Source organism: Vombatus ursinus, unplaced genomic scaffold (genome assembly GCF_900497805.2).
Source record: "Vombatus ursinus unplaced genomic scaffold, bare-nosed wombat genome assembly UNPS02009975.1, whole genome shotgun sequence".
NCBI lineage: Eukaryota > Metazoa > Chordata > Mammalia > Diprotodontia > Vombatidae > Vombatus > Vombatus ursinus.
The window spans coordinates 7,727,535-7,754,425 of NW_020949753.1; the positions used below are offsets into that span (position 1 = coordinate 7,727,535).

General features: G+C 38.3%; 1 protein-coding gene across 5 annotated transcripts in view; it reads right to left on the reverse strand.

The window, feature by feature from the left end:
* The window catches only part of WDFY3 (WD repeat and FYVE domain containing 3), a 296,048-nt gene that overhangs the window by 209,541 nt on the left and 59,616 nt on the right, over positions 1–26,891 (reverse strand). For all 5 annotated transcript variants that reach the window (XM_027853427.1, XM_027853425.1, XM_027853426.1 and 2 more), the window contains exons 3-4: positions 20,460–20,583; positions 2,077–2,186 (exon numbers count right to left, since the gene is read on the reverse strand). In XM_027853427.1, the coding sequence (XP_027709228.1) occupies positions 2,077–2,186; positions 20,460–20,583 (234 nt within the window). The remainder of the gene's footprint in view (positions 1–2,076; positions 2,187–20,459; positions 20,584–26,891) is intronic.

A 26,891-nucleotide genomic window follows, 5' to 3' on the forward strand; every position in this document is an offset into this window, starting at 1 on the left:
TTGTTTATTTTTAAGTAAACATTTGGACTGTAGAGAAATGGACAGAGGAGAAAGAAGAACTGAATTTAGAATCCAAGGAACTGGGTCCAAATCCCAGCTCTGCCAAATGCTACCTGCCTGTGTGCTTTGGGACAAATCACTTAACCCTACTGGGACTGAGTTTTCTAATTTGAAAGAAAGGTTTTGGGTTAGATAATCTCAGCAGTCCCTTATAGCTACGAAGTCCTGTTGATTTAGAGTTAAGTGACAAGATTACAGGTGAATGAATAAATCGAAATCAGGGTTAAAATTCTGCTTGAAATCCTAAAATTCATCTACCATTATCATTTTCTAACTCAAGTAATTCAGATCCTTGAGGTTTTAATGTCTATGTTTCAAGTGTATGATTTTCATGAAGCATGAGGATAAAATTTATGAATTAACCAGCCAGCATTTAATAAGTGTCTACCATGTGCCAGACAGTGAATGAATGAAAAAAAATTTATTAAGTACTTACTATATGCCAACCACTGTGAAGCAAGGGGGATACAAGAGAAAACCAAGAAAGTCCCTGTTCTCAGGGAGCTCACATTTGAAGTGAAGGACACTACAGATACAATGGATGGAAAAGCACATTGGTCCTTAAGAGTACAGAGCTGTGGTAAACTACAAGACCTGGACGTCTGGAAGGCAGAGCAGTAGAGTATATGATAAGCCCCAGTGGTCCTCAGGCATGGCGCAGGGCAAATAGTAAGGCCTGGTGGTTCTAAGGTCTTACCGAAAGGACTACGATTGGTCAGTCAATAAACATTTAGTAAGGGAAACAAAAAAGAGACAAAAGACAGTTCCTGTCCTTAAGAAGCTCACAATCTAATGGGTGACTCTGCTCATCAGTGACCAGTTGTGTCTGCCCCACAGCCAAGGCAATGACTAAGGTAAAGGAGAAACACCAAAGAGATTGGAACAGGAGAAGGCCTGGGTGTGAGGGAAATCACTCTCCATCACCAGGTCAGCTCCAGTTGGCTTCTATCTAACTAGGTAAATAAGGCAATTTCTTCCTCCACTGAAATGTAAGTTTGAGTGTGGGAACTGTTTCATTTTAGCTTTGTATCTCCAGTGCTTAGCACAATGCCTAGGACTTGGCAGGTGCTTAATAAATGCTGGATGACTGACTGGTTTTGCTTTTAAAGTTTCTCACAACCTAACCTCAACCTACTTTTCTAGCTTCTTCCTAGTTCACTCCTATGCCTGCACACTAGCCTCTGCTATTCCTCAGACACAAAACTCCATCCCCCTTCCCTGCACCTTTGCCTAGGCTGTTCCCCATCCTGGGATGCACTTCCTCCTTTTCTCTGTCTCTCTGGACCCAAGTACCACCTTGTAAAACTAGGGGTTCTAGGTAAGAGATATTCCTAATGCAAAACCACTTATTTAGAGAGGTAAATTAGATCAATTTCACCCTTGGGTGATAAAGTGGTAAGAGAATTAGCTTTGGGGTCAGAAGACCTGGTTCAAATCCAATCTCTGATACTTATAACTTGTATCCTGGGGCAAACAAGTCAACACCCCTGGGCCTCAATTTCCTAATCTGTAAAATGAGAGGGGTGAACTAGACAATCTCTGAGATCTCTTCCAGCTGTAAATCTATGAGGCTATCATCTGGTCACAGGAGGTAATTTTTTATTTGATAAGCAAATGGTCAAAAGCTGGTAATATATAGAACACTAATGGATTCCTATAAAAAACGACCATATCAAACACTTTTAAAGTAATATAAAGTATTTTTAAAACTCCAAAAGGAATATTTAGAATCACAAAACTACAGTTTTAGGAAAAAGATTCATATAAATTTTTTTCTCCTAAGAAGAATGCCAAAGTGATTCAGTGTAAATGTCAAAGTGATTTAGTGTTCCTTCTCTCATCACTGTAAAAAGTTTTAAAATAGAAAAAGACTTTTTCAAGACTAAAGTCTTCATTTATACATGCATTAAAATAAGGGATCAAAGAAACATCTGTTTGAGAAGAACTCTAAAACTGAAAACTCAGTAAGAACACAATGTTGCTTTTGGCCACCAAGACACAAAAGGTAAAACTAACCTGCCCAGAGGACGCTAACAAATTAATGGTCGTCAGAAGCATCCAACCTCTGCTGGCTTCTTCACTCTGGTTGATTTCCAGGAACTGGACTATGGCACGACTTGCCGCCTCTAATGAAACACAATAAGGACAATCAGGAGAGAACGCGGCATGTAAAAAGACAGACAAGAACGAGAACGCAGCTGTCACTGACTGTGAACGGACGAGCTGCCCCACACAGCAGGAGCAGGCACAGGGGAAACACGACAGAGCAGTGGCAATTACATGATTTCAAGTGGATTACAGTCTTTTAGAGGCAAATGGCTCTAAATTCATGAAATGTGCAGAGAGTGTATAGGATAACGTGCTAGAAGTGTAACGTAAAAAACTAGAAATGTCACCAGAGTTCAAGGATGGGAGAGGTGATATGAACACTCAGAGAAACAGAGAACTTTGTGCAGAGCTGGATTTTGTTTGAAGCTGGAAGGATGGGCAGGTTTGGGATCTGCAGAGATTTGTGAATGGAATACACTGGAGGAAATGAACCTGGACATAGTGTGGACTTGCTGGAATGTTGAGGGGCACTAAGATTTCCCTGATTGTCCAGTATTATCTGGGGCAGTCTTTCATTGTATACCAACTCCTTCCCCTGTTGCCTAGGTTTCCCCTATCCTTCCATGAAAAGGTAAAGAAAAAGGAAAAAGAAAAGGAAACAGGAAAAGAAGTCCTTCCCTCAACAGTATACAGTTTTTCCAGCTGATAAGATGGTGTGATAAGCACTAAAAATGAATTAACTGTTATAGTGAACGGCTGTATTGGAAAGAATGCTACAAACCCGTCCCTCTAGTTCAAGATGGCACAAAAAAAGACTGCCAGAAACCTGAAGCTCTTAGTGGGAAAAAGGCCACATCAGGCAGAAGGTGCAGCATGCAAACAGCCTGGAGCCTGTCAGACCAGTGCCCACACAGAGCAGACACATAGCCAATACGTGAGGCCCCAAAGAAGCAAGACCAGACCAGTGGCTGCACTATAGGAGGGACTGGTCCACACCAGTGTGGCAGGAGCCTAAGTATGACCCAGCAAACTGGAAGCCCACACCAAAGCCACATGAAAAAAAAAAAAAGGAGGGTGGGGGGTCAGAACAGCACCCAAGCAGCCCACACACAGCCACAGCATGAAACAGGGCAAGACCATTGAAAGGCAGCCCAGATACCCAGCAGCCCAGTTCTAGAGCCACAGCAGGAGATTAAGCCAAGGGCAGTGCCTTGGAAACAGAGAGAAAAATATAAGTTAAAATGGACAATTTTGATTATATAAAATTAAAACTTTTGCTCAAACAAATTTAATTAATAAAAACGGAAACGGAAACAGATAAATGGAGGAAAAATCTTTGAAGCAAGTTTCTCAGATAAAAGACTCATTTCCAAGATGTCCACCGGTCACTTCCGTCAAGAAACTCCACATTGAAAACACCTCAAAATGTCATGTCCAAAATTCAGAACTTCTAGGTCATTGAAAAAATCATTGAAGTGCTAAGGACAGAGCCTGATACATAATAAGTAGGTTTGGAGAAATGCTAACTGACTGACAAGCAGCTAAAACAGAAAAAGACCAGCACTCAGGAACCACAATAAGGATCAGAGAAGATTTTACTGCAACTATTATAAAGCAAAGATTATCCTGGACATACCATGCCAAAAGGCAAAAGAAAAAGTCTTTCAAACCAAGAATAACTTAACCTACAAAAATGATGGATACAAATGGACTTTTAAGCATTCTTGATGAAAAGAGCAGAAACAAATACAATCTTTGTTGTTGTGAGGTTATTTTGGTTTATTCTTTTCTATTTCTCCCTTCCATAATTGTACCCACCTGACCCAATTTAACAATTAAAAATAAGCCAGCCCTCACAACAAATGTATCCAATCCAGCAAAGCAAATTCCCACATTTGCTATGTCCAAGATATATGTCTCATTCTGGACTTTCTAAAGTCCATTACTTCTCCTGGAGAAGGAGGGAGGCAATATTCATCTTCAGCTTGGTAGTACACTGGATAGCACATGGGACAGTAGTTCAAGAAGACCCAAGTGTGAATCCTGACTCACACTTATTAATTGTGTAACCCTGGGCAAGTCTTCAACATCATTCAGCCTCAGGTTCAAGATCAAAGGAGTGCCATATGAAAAGTGCTTGGAAAATCTTGAAGCATCGTAAAAATGCTAGTTGTTATTATCATTATTATTATTCAGTCCTCTGGTATAGTGAATGATAACTGCATTAATCAGCATTCTCAAGTCTTTCAAAGTTAGTTTTCTCTGTAATGTTCTCATTGTGTAAATTGTTTTCCTGATACTTCTCACTTAACTCTGCATCTGTTCAGGTCTTCCCAGTTTCCTTTGAAACTGTACATCTAATAATTTCTTATGACAAAATAATATTCCATTATATTCATATATTATGCTTTTTTTAGCCATTTCCAAAAGGTACCCTCCTTTTTAGCTTTGTATTTGGGGCTTCTTTGAAAAGAGCTTATGTACATTTTTTTGTACATAGAGGTCCTTTTCTTTCTTTGCTCTCTGGAGGTATAAGCCTAGTAGTAGTACAATTGACTCAAAAGATATACACAATTTAGTAACTCTGCGACACAAATTGCTTTTACAAAACGGCTGGTCTAACTCCCAGTTCCAAATGGGACATCAATGTGCCTCTTTTCTATAGCCTCTCCAATATTTGGACCTGAGAGTTAATTTAATTTGCCTTTCATTATTAGTGATTTGGAGCACTTTCACATAGTGATTGAGCATTTGAAAACTGCTTGTTCACTTAATTATTAAGGAATGACTCTTAGTCTTATAAATAGAAATCAGTTCCGTGCACATGAAGGTATCTATGTATGATATGAAACTTTTTTCAGAAACTTTTTTCCCCAATTACTTGTTTCACTTCTAATTTTAACTACATTAAACAGTCAGTAATTAAACATTTACTGGGTGACTGCTATGTGTCAGGAACCATAGTTAAGTGCTGAGGACACAAAGGAAAAATCTCACCCATTTATACAAAAAAGAAATTTAACTTTATATAATCAAAATTGTACATTTTATTTTTGTTGATGCTATCACTTATTTAGTGAGGAACTCTTTCCCTATCCACAGATCTAAAAGGTAATTTTTTTTTTCCTTGCTTAGCATTTCTATTAAGCACAGAAATGCTTAATATTGGCTGATTGACTGACTGATGTATCAATTTGGAGTTTATCTTGGTTTGAGACACTGGTCTGTACCCCATTTCTATCAGATGGCTTTTCAGTTTTCTAAGAAATTTATGTCCAATAGTGAGTGTTATCTGAGGAAGTGGGATCTTTGGGTTTAATGAACACTGAGCTACTGTGTTAGCTGGCTCCTGGTGTGTACCTAATCTGTTTCACTACACTGGTTACCAAATCATTTTTAATAATTACTGTTTGGCAGTATAGCTTTAGAGCTGATTCTCATCGACCCTCTTTCTTGCCACTCTTTTTTCATTAGTACCCTTTAGATTGCTGATCTTTTGCTCTTCCAGATGAATTTCATTATTTCTTCTGACTCTACAAAACAATTCCCTGGTAGTTTGATTGGTATCACACTGAAATTAATCAAATTAGTAAATTAATTTGGGTAATGTGGTCATCTTTGTGATATTGCCCCCATTTAACTGGATAGCATCTTTGAAATATGCACAAGGAAGACGAGAGAAGCCTGGAAAGGAAAACACATCTGAGCAAGTAGAAGGGACTCAGTGACAGTCAAGTACTTCTATTCCAATAGAGGCAGAAGAGGCAAACGTCACTGAGAGAGTAAATTAAGACAAAAAGAGGGCCAGAGTGTGATTGTTTTTCCCCGTTTTGCTGGCTTTAAAGGAGATAAGGGAGGAAAAAGGAATATACTATGAAAGAAAGAAGATAGAAGAGAAAGTCACTTATTTCTCCCTTCTAGGATACTCCATAAAAAGAAAATACAAATACAAAGGGGGGTGGGGAATAGAGAGTCATTATCTCACAAACCTTACTCTTTCTCTCTGTCTCTGTCTCTGTCTCTCTCAATGGAAAAAAACAAAAGGTATTAGCCTGGGAGAATAACCACAGCTCACATATTGCTTTAGATTAACATTATGAAGAAAGTAAATTGACTCTGTCATTTTATTGCTGATTCTATTCTGTAATTAATCCTACTCAGTATTACTGCCCATTTCTGTACAATTGCTCAAGCCACATTTTTTTTTGTCTTTTTGTCTATGAGCTAAGTCTAGAAGTTAAGTTCTCTTGCTGATCACTGTTCTATTCTTGGCTCAAAGAAATTTGTTATCCTTGAGGGATGCAGTGGTCATGAGGGAATCTGGTCCACTATCTCCAATGTTGCAGGTAAACTCAAACAATCAACAAGGAGTCAGTCACAGGAACTGAATTTTCCTCTCTGAATTAGTTCAAAGAAAAACTTGTTATTCCTCATATTTTCAGGTCCTGGAAAATTCCGTAACATCTGTTTGCTATCTTGGAAGGCCTACAAGCCAAACTGGTACATTTCCACAAGATGTACTGCCTATTCTTGCCTAACCCTGTATAATTAATGAGGGTCCTATCTCCTTCCTAGAAGCAAGGAAGTCTGTTATCCCAGACCACTATCAACAGCCTCAGGATACAGATGGGTCCCATAAATCAATCAAGCATTCCTCAAGACAGAGAGGAGTAATTGCTAGCCTCCATGCAAGGGCTAGCCTACTCTTCTTGATGTAACCAACCATGTTGTCCTCACCCCTATGATGCTGCCAGCCCTGTAACCAATTTCATTTTTTCCCCCACCTACTCAGTTCTATTCTTTGTTCTCTTGTACTTCTCAAAACTATATGAAGGCTAGTAAGCCCCTATTCATATATGGTCTTTGGTCACTGAAAGAGGCCACTGACCCACTGTATTGTTTACTGCTAGCTGTGCTAATTAACTGATCACGCTCAGATCACTGTCTCTCAGTTTACCTTAATTTTCAAATGTAACAATTGTCATGTTTTATACCCACAATAACCCAGTAAGGTATGTTCTGTAATTATCCCCATTTCAAAGATGAAGAAGTTTAGATTCAGTAAAATCATGTGATCTACAAAGGGTCTATGGGAAAAGGTTACGTTACTGTTTAGATCTAGTCTTATGTGGGTTGAGAAGCCAGCGCTGTTGCTCAGATGGTGTCAGAAGTGGGGTCTCTGATGGTCAACCCAAGAGGTGAGATTGACCTCAACACAATCATTCTTTAAGGCAAGAACCAGGCGACTCACTGAGAGTTCAGCTGGACACAGTCCTTGTTCCTTCATTTAGACTCTACACTGACCTGGAGAATTACTCAGGGCAAGGTTAGAACTAGCCTAGCCACACTTATTACCAAATAAGCAGTCCACTTGGATTGACCAGCCAAGAATTCTGAGAGAAAAATCTGTGGTCTGTTAATTCAATGGGTAGTCCTACAGACCTCTCTCTCTCTCTTTCTCTTTCCCTTCCTCCCTCTCTCCCTTTTTTCCCCATCTTTCTGTATTTCCCTCAATACTCCTTGACCGTTAGAAATAAACCAAATAAGCTGTTGTCCAGGGTTGAGTCATTTTGTGGCCAAATGTGTGTATCTGTAGGTACAGCAGGGAACTTGTCTTTTTCTCCCTCTCTACTCTCCCTATGAGCTTCTCAGGAAAATCTTTGTCTTGTGTCTTGTCTGGAGTCATCCGCAAATTCTGCTATCTTGAAAGATTTCTAACCAAAAAATGCAACCAGCCAAAAGACTGTTGTAAAATACTGTAGCCAAGTTTAGAATTCTGGGGAAGATTAATTAAGTTTCATAATTGAAACAGTTTTCCCAGCTTTCTGTAACCTGATGCTAAACTCTCCAGCTCAGCAAGCAGGGACTAAAGACATAAGGTTTTAGGAAGAACTAAAAATAAAAAAAAAAAGCAACATATTTTCTGTCTGATTTCAGTCCTAGTCAGGTTGGGGTTACCAAGATAAAGTTAGACAAGCAAAGAAAGAAAAAACTTTAACTGGTTCACAGAAATTTATGACATTATAAACTAATTAGAAACTAAATTTGTAACTGAAATATAATATCTTTGTTGTAAATTTCCAAATTATGGCTTAAAGGTTTTTATAAATGCTAGTATATTTTGAGTAGAGGAGAATGTGAGACTGCCACTGTAAATCTTTAGAAGAGAGGTAAATAAAACCAGTGGGTTCTATAATTCAAGGTCCTGGTAACTAATGACCCTAGGGAAAATTCAGATTTTGAATGATACCACATGTGACTGTAAATTCACATTTGGGTTGAGTTTGTCCTCAAATTAAATTACAATATGGTGCCATTTAAAGTGAGATAATTGCAGTGTTTGACCCTCCATAAGTCTATCAGATAGTAACGGAAAACACTTAATATTTGGGGTCAAGGTGATATGTTTAGAAAGTGCATGAAAGAATTAAAAGTATAATTACTTTGTACTGCTCTTATGAATGCAGTAAGTAAAGAATGTCAAAATGATCAATGGATGAAGTAGTTTTCTATGTAAGATGATTCAGACATGAATTTAATCAAATTGATGTTATCTGATTGGCAAAGAGTTTTGTGGCATGTTTTTAAAATCCATAGTATTGTTTATGTTTTTGTTAGTCTCCTAATTTTTCCTGAACTATGATTTTTGGGAAAATCATTGTATAAGAAATGCTGTTAATTTGAAAATTCATATCCATAGAGTGATAAATTGTATCACTGAAGAAGTAATTCCTCTTCTGATAAAGGCTGTTATTCCTATGTACAGAATGTGTAATATGATATGATAGAATGTGTAACTTATAGACACTTGGGGGGAGTAGGTCACCCCTTTTTTCAGCTCTTCCCTCCGCTCGATGACTTAATATAACTTCCTTCTAAATTATTTCAGTTCTAGGCTTTGTCTTCTGCCACACCAGGTCACATAGCTATCTACAGGGGTATATGACTTGTCCAGGAGTCTATCCCCAATCAAGGCATAAAAATATCCAATATTTATTAAATGTCAATGATGATGCTGATAATGATGATACGTAATCACATTTATAAAAATAGCACTTTTAACTTCACTCACAATAACCCTCAGACAACAAAAATCTCTCAACTTGAAATGTGACACTTTTAATCAGCTCAGTGAATAATGACATACTCACAAAAATATATTCAAATGAGTTTTCTCATATTTCAGTTCACATTAGAAGAAATATAAAAATAATGTTAAGCATTTGCTGGAAAATAGCTAATATACCAGCCTGTTACTGAATACTAAAATGTTTTAAGTTCATTTTATTCAATAGCAGCATTACAAGTGATGACAACCAGATTTTTTGCTCTTTTACCACCTCAATTATTATCAACTCTATTACTCATGACCAAAAAAAAAAAAAGAGTGGGAAGATATTTCAAGAATCAGTTCAGCCAACATTTATAAAACACCTACTATTATAAGACACTAAACTTGAGGAAAGGTATACAGAGGATGAAGTGTTTGTTCTTAGTAGGAAAATGAGATGTCTATATAAATAATCAAATAAATAGATATGAAAAGACAGCTTGGGAGCTTCAAGGAAGGAGGTAACACTTAGCTGGAAAGATCAAGAAACAGACCATAGAGTAGGGGGCATTTATAGTAGGCCTTAGAAAAGGTTCTCTAAAGGTATAATTGGAGGGACGTATGGCATTCAAGTCTTAGCAAAATGTTCAAGGATCTTAGGTAAAAAAACTAATGCAATAATTAGTACTATTATAACATAGGTAGCAATATACCAAAAAAAAAGTTTTCTTATATAAAGCTCTACTAAACATCTTAAAAATTAGGGGGCCCAATAAATTCAATATTCAAATATATAAATTTCATTGTAGAGTTTTTTCAGTCATGTCTAACTCTTCATGACCCCATTCGGCGTCTTCTTGACAGAGATACTAGAGTGGTTTGCCATTTCCTTCGTCAGCTTATTTTACAGATGAGGAACTGAGGCAAACAGGGTGAAGTGACTTGCCCAGGGTCACACAGCTAGTAAGTGTCTGAGGCCACATTTGAACTCAGGAAGATGAGTCTTCCTGACTCCAGGCCCAGTACTCTATCCACTGCACCATCTAGCTGCCCAAATATATAAATATTAACATAAAATTTCTAATAGTATCTTTCACTTTAATTGGAACATTTTAAAATAAAAAATGACATATTCAACTTAAGGACAGAAGAAAACCAAAGACGTGATGCTATAGCAATATATCTTAAGAGTAACCAACCATGCTACTGACTTCAAGCCTTAATTTTCAGGATGTAATAAAGTACATTCATCATAAGCTACAGAACTATAATTAAATACTGTTTAATGCTTTCAGTGAAACTTACTAGTCTGTCTTGAAAACAATTAGAAGTCAATTTTTAAAAATAACATCTCCTCCCCCCAAAAAAAGAATTCAAAAGCTTTTAATAATAAATATTTACTAAAATCTTTATTTTGTAACACCACTTTATTTACCATTTTCAGAACTTTTACATTAGGGTTATAGTATAAGTTCATCCAGTACTAAAATAAACTTGAGGTCTTAAGAGATCAAATCCACACAGCAGGTTAGTGACCAAGCCAGTATTACAGCTCCCATGCTTTGGGCTAGCCTCCAGTGACATGCTGCCTTTCATTTCATAATACAAAACCACACCTTTGAAATTAAATTACCTGAGGGCGTTATGACTGTGATATCCTCGGAGCACTTCTGGGTATATGGTTCTTCTGTTTAAAAGAAAGAAGTCTATGTTGTCCAAATGAAGATTCACTACTTCTGCCACAAGATGTTGCTATTGCGTGGAATGCTACAGGAGTACCAGGGCCACATGACTCCTTCATGAGTATTCAGTAGTACTACCAAAAAGGGATTTATCCCCTGGCTAGTGCAGTGACATTGAACATTGAGCAGATCAACAAGAGGGCAAAGGTGCTATCACTCGGGGGGAGCAGCAGCACCTATAGAATAGAGCAAGCTGCCTGCTCATGCTATCAAGCAGAAGAGATGCCACATGGAATCCCAGTGCTTCATCTATGAGCGGAATGATAGAGTCTAAATCTCACGAGAGCCTGAGCTATACATGACAGATTATATGAGCACAGAAGGATAGCTTTGTACCTAGGAGCTGTGAGTCATGGCATAATCTGAAGTACTACCTAGGTATTAATCAAATCTAAAGTTTGAAAGAAGAATAAGACGTAAGACCATCAGGTTCAAAGATATTCAGGGCACAATCTGGAGAATTCCACATTTCAATATATTTTATGATATTCTTTCAAAGAAAAATTAAGAGAGCTTACCACCACTTACTACTTACCATACAGTATATCCCCTTCTACCTAAGGATAGTTACCAGGGCATTATTTATAGATTTCAGATAACAGCACATTGGGTCTCTACTAAGTAATGTTACAATTCATATAAATAGATTTGCTGTAAGCAGGAAGACTGAGCACTACGCCAAAAAAAAGACCACCAATTTAAGGATGACTTCTGAAAAACACATCATTCTAGAATCAAGCAGAGGAATACATTTCATCAGCTCTTAATAACATTAACACTGTAGAGTCCACAAAATTATACTGAATTGTGTCTTTTAGTAAAATCATAAAGTTGCTAAAATCCAGGAACACAAGAAACAATTTAGCTAACTATGTTCACGCCCTGTTTTGTCCTGAAAAGTTACAGGAAGAGGTACAAAAGTACATCTAGAGATCAATCCAGGCTATACCAATTTGCCCACCTATTTCCTCTCCACTGAAACCATCATTCTAGTGCCTGTGCTATAACTTAAACCAAAGGGAAAGAGAAAATAACAGAAAATAGGGAGCTACCACTTATAGTACAGAAGGATTCAGACAGGCTAATGTGACCATGAGGAGATATTCTTATTATCAAAGTTATTATTATGACACAACTCTGTCAATGATCCAGATATAAAAGTGAACGCAATATTACCTAGACTCCAGGGAAGCATTTCTCATAGCTACAATCTCCCTCCCATCAAATTTTTTGCAGTCAATTTGGTGCATTGGCCAATACTTTAAAGCCACTAGTTATTAGAAAACCTTTTCTTTGCTCAGATGAACTAATAAGGTCCTCTTCTATAACTCTGGCCGTGTGCAACTATGGAACAATTCATTTTTTAAATCCCCCTCGACTAGTTGTTCATTTCTGTGAGGGAAACTGAGGATGATCTTCCCCAGCCCCTCGTGAAACCGCCTCATGACCTGACATAAAGAATATACAGTGGAGTTAACATGCATGGCCGAGGTTATCATGGAGACGAAACATTAAGTAATCAACAAACTATGTTACCTGGGAAAGCAATTCTGATCTCAAGGAACATTTTTCTTGAGAGAGGTGTGTAACTGTCCAAGGACCTGATCACTCCTTGAAGACTTACACAACAAACAGGTATTTGGGGCTCTGATCAAGCTCCCACCTTTGTTAGAATGTGTGCGTATCCAGGACCTGAGCTCACCAAGGATGTGTACACAAAACAAAATGTTAAGATTGTTTTTTCCTCTGGTTTACGTAGATATAAAAGGGGCATCCAAGAGGGGATTTTTTGGAGTACTCTGACGTCAGAGATAGGGACAGCAATACTCTATTGTTGTTGATCTAGGGCAGAATACGAGCACGGTCCTTGTTTGAGAGCAGGACGCTGCTCTTTTGGCCTCCTGATCAGACCTCTTGATCGTCTCCAGTCTCCCTGGTCTCGTAGGAATTTGAGCTCGCCTGGTCAGTGAGTGTGTACTCTTTCTTTTCTTACTCCTCCTTTTCTTGATTTTGATTAATACTTATTGCATTGAATGTTATTCTTATCTTTATATGCTTGTGTTGCCTTAATCATTATTAATCATTGTAAAATAAATGTGATTGTTAAGTTTATACTGAGTATGTGTCATTATATCTTGAGATCCGAACCTAAAGGAAGCACTGTGCAGTGCATAATCCTTTTGATTACAATTTCTAAGAAGTCTTTTTAAGCTTGTGACCATTTTACATTTTTTTTTGAAGTTTTAGAAGCAGCTGTTTTGCAAGAAAATGATAAATGTTGGAGAAGATGTGGGAAAACTGGAACACTAATGCATTGTTGGTGGAGTTGTGAAATGATCCAACCGTTCTGGAGAGCAATTTGGAACTATGCCCAAAAGGCTCTAAAAATGTGCAAACCCTTTGACCCTGCAATAGCACTTCTAGGGCTATATCCCAAAGAGATCATACAAATGGGAAAAGGACCCACATGTACAAAAATATTTATAGCAGCTCTTTTCGTGGTAGCAAAGAATTGGAGATTGAGAGGATGCCCATCAACTGGGGAATGGCTGAACAAGCTGTGGTATATGAATGTAATGGAATACTATTGTGCTATAAAAAATGATGAACAGGCTGACTTCAGAAAAACCTGGAAAAACTTGTATGGTCTGATGCTGAGTGAAATGAGCAGAACCAAGAGAACGTTGTACACAATAACAGCCACGTTGTGCGATGACTAATATTGGAAGACTTAGCCCTTCTCAGCAATGCAAGGATCTAAGACATCTCCAAAGGTCTCATGATGGAAAATGCTATCCACATCCAAAGAAAGAACTATAGAGTTTGAATGCAGATCGAAGCATACTATTTGCTATTTTTTTTCTTCTGTTGAGTTTTGTTTCCTCTTTTTGGTGGATCCTCCTATTGGTTCTAATTCTTACTTATAACATCACTAATGTGAAAATATGTTTAATAGGAATGTATATGTATAGTCTATATCAGATTGTATGCCATCTTGGGGAGGGAGGTGGGGAGGGAGGTGGAGAGGAAGGGGGAGAAAAATTTTAAACTCAAAAGTACATGGAAGTAATTGTTGATAAATCAAAGTAAATTAATTTTAAAAAAAGATAATGATTGAGGGGGGTTTTAATTTTATTTATTTGCAATAAACTTTTTAAAATCCAAAAAGAAAAAAGTAGCCATTTTGAAGTCACTGTCTTCTTTTGAGTTTGAACCCTCAACTTGTCTATTGTCACAGCAGCTACATATGGTCAGGTTCTTTCTCTTTTGCTTACTCTTTTTTTTTTTAAGTGGCCTATTTCTTGTCTGTTAACTTTATGTTAGCGTTGGGCTCTAGTCTAGAGGTGTGGGAGATAGTCTCTCAGGCTCTGGGGTTTTTGCGTTGTTGTTTTCTGACATGTCTTGGCTCTTCCAGTGATCTACAATCCAAAGCCAGGTGTCACCATTCGTCCAGTTTATGCCTTGATCCATGAGTAACCTCAGGTATGCCTCTCTTCCCCTGGGCCACAACCAGGCCCCCACCAAAGCTGTCACCACAAACACTCTTATTCCCTCAGGTCCCTCCAAAGGCTGCAAGCTTCAGCTCACACCTCTGCTTTGGAAACAAAAGCAGGTACGCCACTCTCCTGAAAGTGATCACAGCCACAAGCCCCCCACTCCTCTGTGACAGTATGTGCTCCCTCTTCTCCTCACCCACAGCCGCCGCTGGGGACCACGTCTGGTCAGTGCAGGTGTCCAGCGCCAGCCAGTAGAGAGCCCTGCAATCTTCCCCTGATCAGCTGCCTGACCTCCTCCCCTACCCCACCTGATCCCCAACACTGTCCTTGAGGTGAGTTCCTGACACTGAGGCTGCCGCTGACACAGCTACCCCCAGGCCTTGTTGAGGAGGTATCTGCACTTCAATCAGGCCAGATCACCAAACCGCCTCAGGAGCTCAGGTCTTTTCTAACATCCTCCCAAGTTGTTTTAGGCTAAACAACTGCTTTACCCAACTTTTCATTATTCCTGCCACTCTAAAACTCACTTTAAGGCATTATTTTAAATTATTTGGGGGGGAGGGGGGATTTGTAAGAGCCAGGTAATTTCTTGCCTTATTCTGCCATCTTCCCAGAAGCCTTCGCCATTCTACTTCTTCACATTGGATTTGGTGTTAGACTGGGCTCTGTGCACTTCTTTGGAGAATGTCTGGGCTGAGCTTCTGTCCTCCGGCATCCTTGTGCTGCTTTCACAGCTCAGACCGGGGACCTGAAAGTTTCACTGCTCCCAGAATGATGTGATTCGGGGCAAAGTCTGCTCAGTATCTTCCTTAACTCTGTAAGGTCTTGACTCCGGTTTGGGTCTGTCGGTTTATGCCTGACTGGAAGTTTCAGTAGATTGATGTTGGATTCAACCACTACTAACCTGCTGAGATAATCTGAAGTTCAGAGCAAGTGAACTGCATGCTGGCTCTCCTTTGGTCTGGCTTTCCTACCCTGGTTATATCAGCACAGGCTTCCTGGGCTAGAGGCTAAATAAAGCTGAGTCCCTGCTCTACTCCTGGGGCAGAAACACACACTGTTTCCTTCTGAACTTGTTCCTCATTAGGTACACAGCTAGGGCCCACAACTACAACCGCTCCTTTCTGCCAACTCCATCACTACTGGCCAGACCCCATCTTCCTTGTCCACAGACCTCTCTCCGTCACCCTAAGCCAAAGTGGACTGGAAAAATGATTCACTTATTTTCTCTTGGATTCCCTCATCAGAATTCAGCCTGGGAAGTCGTAAAGATATTTGTGGAAGAGAAGTGGTAGGGAACCAAGGCTAGGCTTCATCTTCCACTCACCTGTCACAAGTGATCTCACACATACACCCTCAACAAACTCTAGTGGCTCTCTATCATCTCCAGGATCAAAAAAAAAAATCCTTTGGCGTTCCAAGTCCTTCATAACCTGCCCCACCACACACATTTTCAGTCTCCTTCCACCTTCCACCCCACCACAGACCCAGTGACAAAGGTCTCCTTGTTCTCCCACAAGACACTCCATCTCCTGGATCCTGCCTTCTACAAGGAAGCCTTTCCTAGTGCCTGCCCACTACGGATGACTGCTTATTAGATTATCTAATTAGATTATCTCTAACTTATACTGTAGATAGCTTCCTTGTACATAGTTGTTTAGACCAGGGATTCTAAACTTTTTCCTCTTGGGAACCCATTGTTCACATTTCAGAAGAATTGCATAGCCTGAGGGCAAGTACAGGGCAAAGTGTGCATGCTGTGTGTTCAGAACCAAGACTGCAGTGAAGTTGTGTGATACAATATGGGCAAGAGCTGTCAGAAACACCTCGGATTCATTAGGCGTTTGATTTTTAACTAATTTTTGGTCATTGTGCATTCAGAATCTCTTTACTGTTGCCAAATTTTTCAAAACCCCATATGGGGTTGCAACCCACAGTTTAAGAAACCCTGGTCTAGACTGTGAGCTCCTTGTATGAAGGGATGGTCTTGTCTTTCTCTACATCCACAGTGCCCAGCACAGTGCCACGTACTAGATTAATAAATACTTACTACCAGTGGAGGAAATATGATGAGTGAACCTGTTGAGATCATTAGTCCAAACTCCCCTCCCTATAGATGAGGAAACTAGTACCCAAAATTGTGAAAAAATTGTCCCACGTTCACACTGCTGGAGAGTAGCAGGTGAGCATTCATACACAGGTCCTCTGACTACATCCAGTGCTCCTTTGATCATGCCATGTTGTTCAATAGCAGTTTAAAAAGCTATAAAGAACAGTTACACTTTACAAGACTATATTTTGGAAGAGAGAGAGAGAGGGTGTGTTTGTGTGTGTGTGTGTGTGTGTGTGTGTGTGTGTGCAAAATTATTTGAACTGAGTCAAAACTAGCTCTCAGTTTATTTACTAAACTTTTGATCCTAGTCGAGTCATGTAACCTTGGAATGCCCCCAAACAACACTAAGACTATAAAGTGCAGAGAAATCCCAGCTTATTGGTAAAGGAAATTTCTCACCTGGAACTCCCTATACTAATTAAAGCAGAGGTTCAATCCTGCCTACCCTTCCTTCCCTGACCAATTACATATACAAATAAACATACATACATACATACATATGTACATAAAAGAAGAGATAATGTTTTGAGAAAGATAATAATTTCCTTTTATTTTCCTAGGGTTTTTTTTTTTTAACAGTTGTAGGGGGAAGAAGCATCATTCAAAATTTTTAAATGGAGGGTAATTCTTAGAAAAATACAGAGAAACCCAGAATATATCGTTTGTCACTTTTTCTACAATCTATATGCTTAAAATTAAAGTTGTTTTTCAGTCATGTCTGACTCTTTGTGATCCCATTTAGGGTTTTCTTGGAAAGGATACTGGAGTGGCTTGCCATTTTCTTCTCCAACCCATTTACAGATTGAGGAACTGAGGCAAACAGGGTTAAGTGACTTGCCCATGGTCACAGAGCTAGTAAGATTCTGACGCCAGATCTGAACTTAAGAAGAGAAGTCTTCCTGACTTCAGGCCTGGTACTCTATCCACTGTGTCACCTAGCTGCCCAAAAAACTAAAGTAATATAATATTACTACCCAGTTCTTGAAATAGAACAAGATAAGGAAGGATGTACTCCTACTTTATTTCAAGAGAGCCTGAAACCATCTCTTTCAGTGAATGTGCCTAGAAACTTCCTGTGATTATACTCATCTTAGATCTTTGGCAATCTCACTTTTTTCTCCCCTCATTTAAAATACACTTATTTAAAATACACTTATAAATAAGATGAACATTATCCAGTCCTCTAAAGTTGATTTATTTATCTTCTTTCTTCCAGACCTCAACAAAGAAATAAAACAGATGGCCTCTCCACACTTTATGAAAGGAGGGCAATGTGATTGTCCAATCTCCTGGTTCTGTGTTCCAGTAACTAAAGTTTTACTTGGGTGTGCAGATAACCTTTTCTCTTCTCTGTGTTAATGAATTTTTTTAAAAAAAAAAGTATATGTAGGATGTAGTGAATTTTTCACTACAGCAAGAATCTGCAAATTTTGACAGAATTCATTCTTTCTCATTTTCAGTCAGCAAACACACTAATAGTTTTTGTCTTACCCCAGCTTGTCATCTCTATTCTGAATTAACCGGCTTCATCTAACTACTGATATTTTTGTCTCTTAAAGTGAAAGAGAAGCTGAGTATCCATTCTTTCTGGCTTCCTGGATCGTGGTAGCAGAAATCACACCTTCTCTCTGCTCTTTGAAGTTCCACCAGAGACTGATGTAATGTGATATGCACACTAGGCATTCAGAAAACATTTATCTTAATCATAGCTTTGGCCTTTCATCCTCTTAATGCTTACTGGCCCATATACATTTATTTGTATATACATACATACTTACACATATGCATACACATATATATTCATACACATAAGTATATAGCTATACTACACATTATATATACACGTGCATGTAAAATCAGTTCTGCTATAATGCACGTTTCAAAAATGCGAATTTGTTACAAGATTATTACAATTAAGCTTCTGCATAATTTTCTCCTTAAGAAAGGTTAAGGATGCAAGAAGCTACACCACTTTATAATAACTCAAATACCCACTGTGATGCCCACTTCTACAAGCACATTTCATGTTTTCATCAAGGGGAAGAGCCATATTTATTGTGTATCTTCTTGTGCAGGAGAGAAGCTGTGGGCAGAGAATGGCTGGTTTACACCACCCCCATCTGCCATGGTCTACGACGCCTGGTGGGGGGTTAGACTTGGCTGATATTTATTGTAGGATTTATGTATTTATTTAACCATTTTACATGATAAAACTGTGCTACCATTTTTACAAGTTCCTACCTTTTTTTTTTAAATGTGTCACTAAGTTTTTGAGTGTTGTGTCTCTAACCTTATTTTCCCCATAAGTTCTGTGGTTTTTATTTTGTAATACTGCATACAGCAATATTTGGGGGTGGGGGAACACATTCACATTATAACAAAATTGCCTGTATGTATACATGTGTGCATACCTATATGCATACATATACATATGGGTACACACACATATATACTGTGCATAGATATTTGTATTTGTATCCTCAGGGAGTAGTACATTGTCTGACACACAATAAGCATTTAATAAATGCCCAGGAATTAATTACAAAGACAAAATACACTTGACAAAATACAAAACAGTAAGTAAAGCTGGAAAAACTTGACAGTGGAAAAAACCAAGATATTCTCTTTGCCTCAAAGGTAAAGACATGAACTGATCAAATTTAGCTCATTTCTTATGATAAAGTGAAACACAAAAGTAGCTCCTACAGTTATAACCTAATGCTTACATCATCTGAATCAATCTAATATAACCTAATATAATTCAGAAGAAGAGTATTTCTTCTGGCTAGGTGGACACATTTGCCTGTATACTATGTATGATTAAAGAGGTAAGAAACCACCTAAAATTAGATAATATAGCTCAATTACAAGGAAAGCTAGAAAAAGAAAAAAACACTCAAATTTATCTGATATGAAGAAAATTTATCTTGATCTTTAACAAAAACAAATACAACAACAAAGAGGAAAAAGTCAAAAGGCCAAAAGAATTTCCAATTTGCCTAGAGGGTGAAAGGTTGCCACAGTAAATTAAGGACATACAGATAAAAAATTAGGGACATCATGTAAAAAAACTACTATTGACTATATAAAAATAATATTCATAAAAACTTGATATATGCTTCTCGGGGAAGGGAACATTTCCCTTCCATTTTTGTCTTTTTATTCTCAGCCACTAACTAGCTCAATGCAAGGCATACATCAGGTATTTCATAAATGCTTATTCATTCATTTATATGAGTACTTGATAAACCAAATATTACTTATATTAGTAATATGACACATTTCCTAACACATTTCCTTCCTAAAGGGAAATAACCAATCCCTCAATGAAAGAATATCACTTGTAATAATTTTCAAAGGTAGCAGCAAACATCTAAAAATCTATAAAATTATTTTGTATAATCACTATTTTATGTTTTTTTTAAGGTGGAAATAAAAACAAGCAACACAATTCTTATTTGATATTTACTCTTTTCCTCAGTATTTGCTTATTTGGTTAGCAAGTGCAGTTAGCAGCAATGCAATTAATGACTAGGATTGGGGAAATTCAAGAAACTAAATTCTGAAGGCAAGAAGAGAAAGCTAGTCAGAGATAACCCAAGAATCACAATGGTAGCATCTAAGCACGCCAAGAGTAAGTAGAGAGAGGAGAGAGGCTCTCGAGCTTAAACAAGATAATGGAAGTAAAAGGAGACATTTTTATCCTTGGTCAATAGGTACATAATAAAAAGCTAAGTTCAGTTAATATCAAAGAACTTAGCACTAATATTAGGTTGCTATTTGATTTATTAACATTTGATGGGGGGGAAGACTAAGGATTTCAAAAACTATTGTTAACTAAAATTACCTGGCAAATATTCATTTATTTTATTTCAATACTTTCCACAGAGAATAATAAACTTTTATTCATTTCTATAACCCAATTAATTTGTGATGATTTATGATACCTGTGGATTTATTTGATGCTCGCCTTCGAATTTCAGTCACCATTAGACGTGAAACTTGTGTTGTAAACTGTAGAAGATCAGAAAATTTTTCTGTCATTGTATTTGGTGGAGCATTTCCAAAAACCTGCAAATGACAAAACATGATTTTAAATCAAACAGTTCTCTCTATGAATTTATTTTTCCCATGTATTTTATAAAATACAACATTAAAACCAGAAAGTATACTTATATTAGATCAAATTGGGAGTTATCAAAATTAATTCTTTTTCACGTATTCAAAGATTGTGAATGAATTCCATTAATCTATAGAAAACAGGGATACTGGGGCAGCTAGGTGGCGCAATAGATACAGCACCGGCCCTGAAGTCAAGAGGACCTGAGTTCAAATCCGGCCTCAGACCAAACACTTGACACTTACTATCTGTGTGACTCTGGGCGAGTCACTTAACACCAATTGCCTTAAAAAAAAAAAAGAAAGAAAGAAAGAAAACAGGGATATTGTTTCATGGAGAAAACATGAAGATTTCTTAAAAGTAATTTTTTAAGGTTCTCTGAAGATAAACAATTATATCATCTGGGAACCAACAATGATTTATCTTCTTGGTGGGTCCAGAGGTAGATATGGAGATTAAGAAATTGAAGGAATTCAATGTCCACCTTATATGAAATTTCAGGTTCTAACCAACTCAGAGAATGAACAAATCAAAAAAGGACAAAGTACCATGAGGTAAACCTACTCTTACAAAGTAGACTACAAAAAAAGCAAAGGATTCCTGATAAAACTGAAATTATTCTCTGTTTAAGAGTACCAGCAAAATGAAACCTAGAATACTTTAATACAGAACAATTACAGGGGCAGCTAGGTAGTGCAGTCGATAGAGCACCTGCCCTGAAGTCAGGAGGACCTGAGTTCAAATCCGGCCTGAGACCAAACATTTGACATGTACTAGCTATGTGACCCTGGGCAAGTCACTTAATCCCAATTGCCTAAAAAAAAAATAAAGAAAGAATTAACAAGTAAAGAAAAAACATTTTTTCAATAATAAATAAAATACCGTGCTATACATTCTCTAGGTTCAAAACAAATGCTTGAAGGCCACTAACTGCTTTCACCATCCATAAATAATTCATTTCTCTGTCTCTATCTCTCTTAGCACTTTGTCCCTACTTGTCCTTATCTCTCTTAAAGCACCTGTCAGATATTACTTTCTATCAGTTATCTCACTCAGTCTTACCAAGGAATCCTGGCTAAGTTGTATTACAATACAACCCAATACAAGTTGTATTGGGAGTCAGATTAGAATCCTGATTCTAGCTAGCACTTACTAGCTAGCTAGGTATTGGTGGGAAATGAACAAACTGGGCCCCATTTTCCTCATCAGTAAAATGGGGATAATAATATTTGTAATACTTATGTCACAGGAGTGTGGTGAGGCCCAAATGAGACAATGTTTATAAATAAAGTGTTTTGCAAATCCTAAAAAAAAAAGTTATTATTTCTGAAGAGTGCTGGATTTGATATTGGAGGAACTGGAAAATTTGGTTTTGAAATCTAACATTATCACTATTACTTTGGACAAATCTCTCTAGGCCTTTGTTTCTATAACTCTAAAATAAGATGACCTCTTAAGTCTTTGAAGCACCTAAGGGCATTCCTTGCACTTTCTTGCAAAGGCAATGATGTTTATAAGATCTTGAAGTAAGTGAACCTAAGTAGACCAAGATGTCGACTTTTACATTCCCCAGCTAGAAAACTGTAAAGAGTTTCTAGTCATATTATAAGAGCTTCCAAACCAATGTCCCTGACTTGAGTCATCCTCTTCTTCACCATACCTTTCACCTAATTCCTAAAATGATTGTCGTGGATGATCTGTCAAGACCCATGGTCCATGCCACTTTTAATGACTATCCATTATCTACAGAAGACAAACATTTTGCCTAACATTTAAAGTTTCTACAATCTCTTTCCAACCTAAATTCACATTACTCCTTCTCACATTGAAATTTACAAATCGGCTCTTCAATATCGTTCTGCCCACTCTTAAGAATTTGTGCAAGCAAATACCAGATTAAAGGCTGCATCAAATAACTAAGTTCCCATTGTGATTTTAATAAAACTTTAATCTTGAAGAAAAAGTTATTTTTGAGTTTAAGTTGTGTTTATATTTACAGAATATATGTTGGTGCTCATTTGCCAGCGTAGGAGAGTATAATGTTTTACACTGTGGTGAGTAATTAATAATAATTGAGGAAACTGGCAGAATGAATGGGTCAGTAGACTCCCCCCAGTCAGTCCAAAGCCCTAAGTACAGAGTAAAGCAGATTTTTATACACAAAAAACAATTAATCAAATAAGTCCAATTAATTATAATAAAAATAGTCAACCAGGATAAAAGCCAGAATACAAAATTAGGTAATCTAATTTCTAATTGGACAAAAGATTAGAGGCTTTCCAAGTTGGGAGGGGGAAAGAGTAAGTTTCAGTTGAGTTTCAGAATCTTCTATTCACAAAATGAAAGATGTTGATTAATTGCATCCACCTGCATGTATAAAACAATAGATGGCTTATATAGTCTAATTTCCCATGGATGAATAACAGAAAAACAACAAGATGGAGAATACATATGGCAGCACAAGACGAAGTCAGTATTCACAAGAGATAATCTGATTAGATCTCCTGATTCTCATCCTAAACTGATTGCGTTTTGTACATGGTCTTCATTTTATCTTATCAACACCATTAGTAGATTTGTTGACTACTGTACTTTACAAAATACAATGTAGGTATTTGATTAAAAAAAAAAGTGTGCTATCTTCATTCTTAAAAATGACAAATTCAGAATTTGCATGTTTCAAAAGTATACATATATTATCTCTTGGCCCAATTTTCTGAATCTCTCCACCCAAGAGAAATGGCTTATTATAAAACTGAGAAATTGTAATTCAAAATGTGTTGGCTTATTGTGTCATTTACATACATCTCAACAACAAATATAATGATTTGCAGGTAAAAAAAAAATTACAAGTAATTACCCAGGCATGAAATGTGTTCCTTCTCTGTCAAAATCTTTTGCTTCTCCTTCAAGAACCTATTTAGGCCTCCATGAAGCCTTCCCTGATTCATCTAGCTGATTCATCCTTGTCAAGTTTTCTTAGAGCACTATCTCCACATCTCCTTTGCACTATCACATTCTGCCTTGTGTTACATCTATCTGTCTTTAGGTCTGTGTTACACGTATTTGAATTTAGGTCACATTTGTCCCCGTCCCCAGAGCAGAACATAGGCTCGCTGAGGTTGGGTATTGAATTATTTTTTTGTCATGATATTAGTACAACACTTTACATAGAGTAAACTCTGGGGTTATAGGGAGAGGTCCATCTAGATCTATCTCTCTGTCTGATAACTGGTGAGGTTTAGGTAGGCCACCATTTAGTAGACAAACATATATTAAGGACCTATTAAATAGAGCCAGGCACTGTGCTAAGCACCGAGGACATAAAGAAAGGCAAAAGCCCTCGGGGATCAGTCTAATGGGGAAAACAACATGCAAACAACTATATACAGATAAGAGATACACAGGGCAAACTGGAGATAATCAATTGAAAGAAGGCACTAGCATTCAGGCAGATCCAGATAAACTTCTTCTAGAAAGTGAGGCTTTAAGTAACTGAGGAAAACCAGGAAATGGAGATGGGGAGGGAGAGAATTCCAAGTACAGGGAACAGTGAAAATACTCAGAGTAGGGAGATCATGTGTCTTATTTGAGGAAAAGAAAGGAGGCGTGTGTCACTGGATCATAGAAATATGGGGTGGTAGAGAGGGGGAGGGCAGATCACAAAGTAAGAAGACAGGAAAGGTAGGAATGAGTACGGCCTCTGAAAGCTAAAGAGAGAATTTCATATTTGATCCAGGAGATGAGGAAGCCAGTGAATTTGACTGAATATGGGGCTAACATTGCCAGGGCTAGCCTATGCTTTAGGAAGATCAATTTGACAGCTAACTTAAGGATGAATTAGAGTAAGGAGAAATGTGAGTCAGGGAGACCAATCAGCAGCCTAGTGCAACAGTCCAGGAATGAACAGATGAGGGACATATAGCAGTGTCAGAGGAAAGAAGGGAGGGTGTACCAGAGACGTCATAAAAGTCGACTTGCTAGAACCTGACAACAGACATGTAGTCTGCAAATCTAAGTGACTGGGATGAAGATGGTGCCCTCTACAGTAATATGAAAGTGATAGAAAAGAACAGGAGAGTACTTGTGGGGAGAATGGGAAAGAGGAGAGAATGAGCATTTCAATAGTGCCTGACATGTGCCACACTCTGTGCTAAGCACTTTACAAACACGGTCTCATTTGATCCTCACAACAGCACTAGAAGGTTGGTGCTGTCATCACTATCCCCCCTTTACAGCAGAGGAAATTGATGCAGTTTTTGACATGCTGAGTTTAAGATGTCTGCAAGATAAACAGTCAGAACTGCTCCAGAGGTATCTAGAGATCCAAGTATGAGGGTCATCTAAAAATGAGAAGTACCAAAATAACAAAAATCACAGGAGCTGATGAGATCAACCACCCAGTGAAATATTATAGAGATAGAGGAGAGCTCGGGACAGAGCTGCAAAGGATACCCACCATGTGTGGGCATGGCCTGGAAGAAAGCTAAATAAAGCAGAAGGAATAGGAGCAGTTCAACAGGTAAGAGAACCGGTATAGAGTCGTGTCATAAACACCTAGCACTATCAAGGAAAAAAGCGTGGTTGATCTACAGTACCAAAGGCAGCAGACATGTCACAAAAGGTGAGGACTGAGAAAAGGCTACCAGATCTGTCGATTCAAGAGATAACCGGTAACTTTGGAGAGTGCAGTTGCAATTGGATAAAGTGAGAAGTCAGACTGTAGAATAAAGAAGGTGAAAGGAAATGCAAGCAGCAACTGTACACCACCTTCTCAAAGAGGTTGGCCAAGTAAGGGAAGAGAAATTGAGGATGACAGCTGGCAGGGAAGGACAAACAAGTGAGGGGTTTTTGAGGATGGGGGAAATATAAGCTTGTTTGTAGGTGGCAGGGAAGCAGCCAGGAGGAAGGAGAGATTGAAGTTTGGTGAGAGAGTGGGGGAGACTGAGGAGTCAATCGGCTAGAGAAGTCGTGGTTAGAACAGGATCACTTGTACATTAAGAAGGGTCTGCCTTGGCAAGGAGTAGGGCCGCCTCTTCATGGGAGATGGGATAAAAGGAGTCACAGAAGGCATCTGAGTAATGCGAAATGAGGAAGAAGAGAGAAGAGTGGGCTCTCTGCAAATGACCTTGATTTTCTCAGCTGGGAGGCAGGAGAATCACCGAAGTTGGAGAAGGGATGAAAAGGTTTGGAAAAGCTGCTCTGGTGAGTGGGATAGTAAAATGATTATGGAGGTATGGAAGGATTATCTTGGCACAGTGAGAGCTGTTGAGATTTTATAACATGAATTTGCAGTGGAAAAAGTAGTTTTGTGATTTTCCTCCAACTTTGTTCAACAGTGTGTGAGCAGAAGCAAAGACAGTAGATGGTGGGTGCAATCCAAGGCTGAGGCTTGGCAGGGCAAAATCTTTTTTAGGATAAAGAGGCAAAGGACTACAGAAGACAGCCGAGAGTTGAACTGGTTCACCAAGGGGTCAAGATTGGAATGGGAAGAGAATGTAGTCAATGTAGAGGTGATAGCCTGGGAAAGAACTGAGGGGTAGAGAGCCTAGAAATCACAGTAAAGAGGCAGAACCGGGATAATGGCTGCAAGAAAGAAGGAGGGGTAAAATGACAAGTTATGATTAGATAAATTTCAGAGTTCATGAGCATGGAAATGGAAAATATGTGGGTGATGGCATGATCAAGAGTATGACCCTCTGTGTGTGTAGCCAAGGTAGGGTGAAAGAATGGGTCATGGGAAATGAACAAATTGAAAAAGTCTGACAGAGTATCAAGACAGATGTAGAATCCACTCGTTATGAGAGCAAGAGTTGGGGAAAAAAGGAGGATTGTGAGCTAGGCCCTCTACTCATTAAAAAAGGAAGGAGAATGTCCTAGAGATCAGTAGATAACAAGCAGCAGAATCTTGAACATGTGGTAATTATGGATTGAGTGAAACTCAGAGGAGCAGAGGTTACTGAGAGATAGAGAAAGCCTAAAAGTGGCAAGAGGGAGCAAAAAGTATTCCAACTCCTTGGTATCCAGGGAGCCAAGTCTCTGTGACAGCCAAACTGGACGGAGTGAGAAAGGAAAAGATTTAAGATGAAAGTAAGTCTGTTACCTTTGGAAGAGGCATTCCAGAGCACAACAGAAAAAGTAGATAGCTTTAGAGTAGAATACTGAGGAGGCTGTGTTGAGGGTTACTGAAATAAGAGCTCAGGCAAATGGGGGTCAGGGAATGGAGTTTGAATGACAACCAAAGGTTCAGGATCAGAGT